Here is a 1,375-nt window from a genome sequence, read left to right on the forward strand (position 1 = left end):
GGTGGCGTGGAGAGCCCTCCCTTTGCTACGGGGCAGCTTCCAAATGGTTTCTTCCCTCATTCGCCGAAGGGCAGCTCCTTTTAAATGCCTCCCTGCTGTGGGAGCAGCTCCTAAATGCCCCCTGGGGCTCCGCCTCTGCTGCCTATGCCACTTCTTTCTCTCTGAAGATGGACTGGGCCCCACATACACATATTTTGTGTTACAGTCATTGATGGACTCTATTTTTTTATTATTACTTGGACCTTGGTCGTTTTTATACTAGCAATGAAAAATGTCTTGTTTTAATTTGTTTTTTTGGGGGTATGGGGTGGGAAGTGTCTCGCTGATCTGGAGTAAAAACTGGGGAGGGTTATGGGGGAATTTCCTTTGTTGTAAGGACTCGATACCTGGCTACTACATTTTTTTTCTACAAAATCTACTTGGATCCCATGACTGAAATTAACATTTCTGTAAAGGAGGAAAAAAAAAAAATCGTTTTTACGTTTTTTATTTTTTAAATAAATCATTGTGTTCATTGACCTTTACATGTCTAATTTTTTTTCCTAGGATCCATTCCGTACGGTTTTAAGGCTTTTCTAGGTTTGAAGCAAGTGTTCCTCTGCTTTAAAATCTCTCTGTACTTAGAGTAAATATTTTATTGCCAGTAAAGGTCCTAATTGACTTTTTTGCTACCCACCTAGTGGATTTATCGGTTTTCAAACACTCGACAGAGAAATTTTTTGAAGTACTAATCCGTGGATGTGGTCTGTTGTTTTTTTTTAATTAAAAATGCTCATTCTCATGCAGTTTATGTGCATCCACCATCTTGTACTCGGCAGTTTGACGTGCTGACATGGTTGGTCAATTTTTTTCCTATAGGACTTTTCCATCAACGTTATGTACTGTGTAGTTTGGAAGAAATAAGTTTGTGTTAAACATGTGCTTCATTCATATAAAATGTTCAGAATTTTCTGATTGCTTAGTTTCAAAGTCCTCTGATGGGTTTGTCTGTATGATTCCTTCAAGGAAAGGGTCGACATTTATCCCTTCTATTAAAGGCATACTTGTTTTCATAGTACCGGGTTTAACAGACTTTTCACTCTGAACTTTTGTCCTTCGTTAAAGTTCCCCCGAGAATCTCTCGCAGCACCATCTACCGACAGGATGGCAGCCCCCTTCTCTGCGGGCTTCCTTACACAGCAGGAGTAAAATCGGTTCCTTAACGATTGTATTAGACTTCTGAAAGTTATTTTATATCACTAGGTGACTGGTGTAGAACGCAATGACATCTGCATGTGAATAAAGATGGGGCTCCGTGAGTACTGACTGGGAAAAATAATAATAATAAAAAAAGGAATGGATTTGCAATACCTGCCTCAGCACATATATATATATA

The 1,375-nt window shown here is 39.3% G+C and overlaps 1 protein-coding gene across 1 annotated transcript in view; it reads left to right on the top strand.

The window, feature by feature from the left end:
• The window catches only part of LOC104524251 (heterogeneous nuclear ribonucleoprotein A0-like), a gene marked incomplete at its 5' end in the record, with an annotated part of 1,267 nt that extends 743 nt beyond the window's left edge, over window positions 1–524 (top strand). The window contains one exon of the mRNA XM_010167063.1: window positions 1–524. This exon is cut by the window's left edge and continues 224 nt beyond it. Coding sequence (XP_010165365.1) covers window positions 1–84 — 84 coding nt within the window.
• Window positions 525–1,375: the final 851 nt, after the last annotated feature.

This window comes from Antrostomus carolinensis, unplaced genomic scaffold (assembly GCF_000700745.2).
Source record: "Antrostomus carolinensis isolate BGI_N321 unplaced genomic scaffold, ASM70074v2 scaffold3374, whole genome shotgun sequence".
NCBI lineage: Eukaryota > Metazoa > Chordata > Aves > Caprimulgiformes > Caprimulgidae > Antrostomus > Antrostomus carolinensis.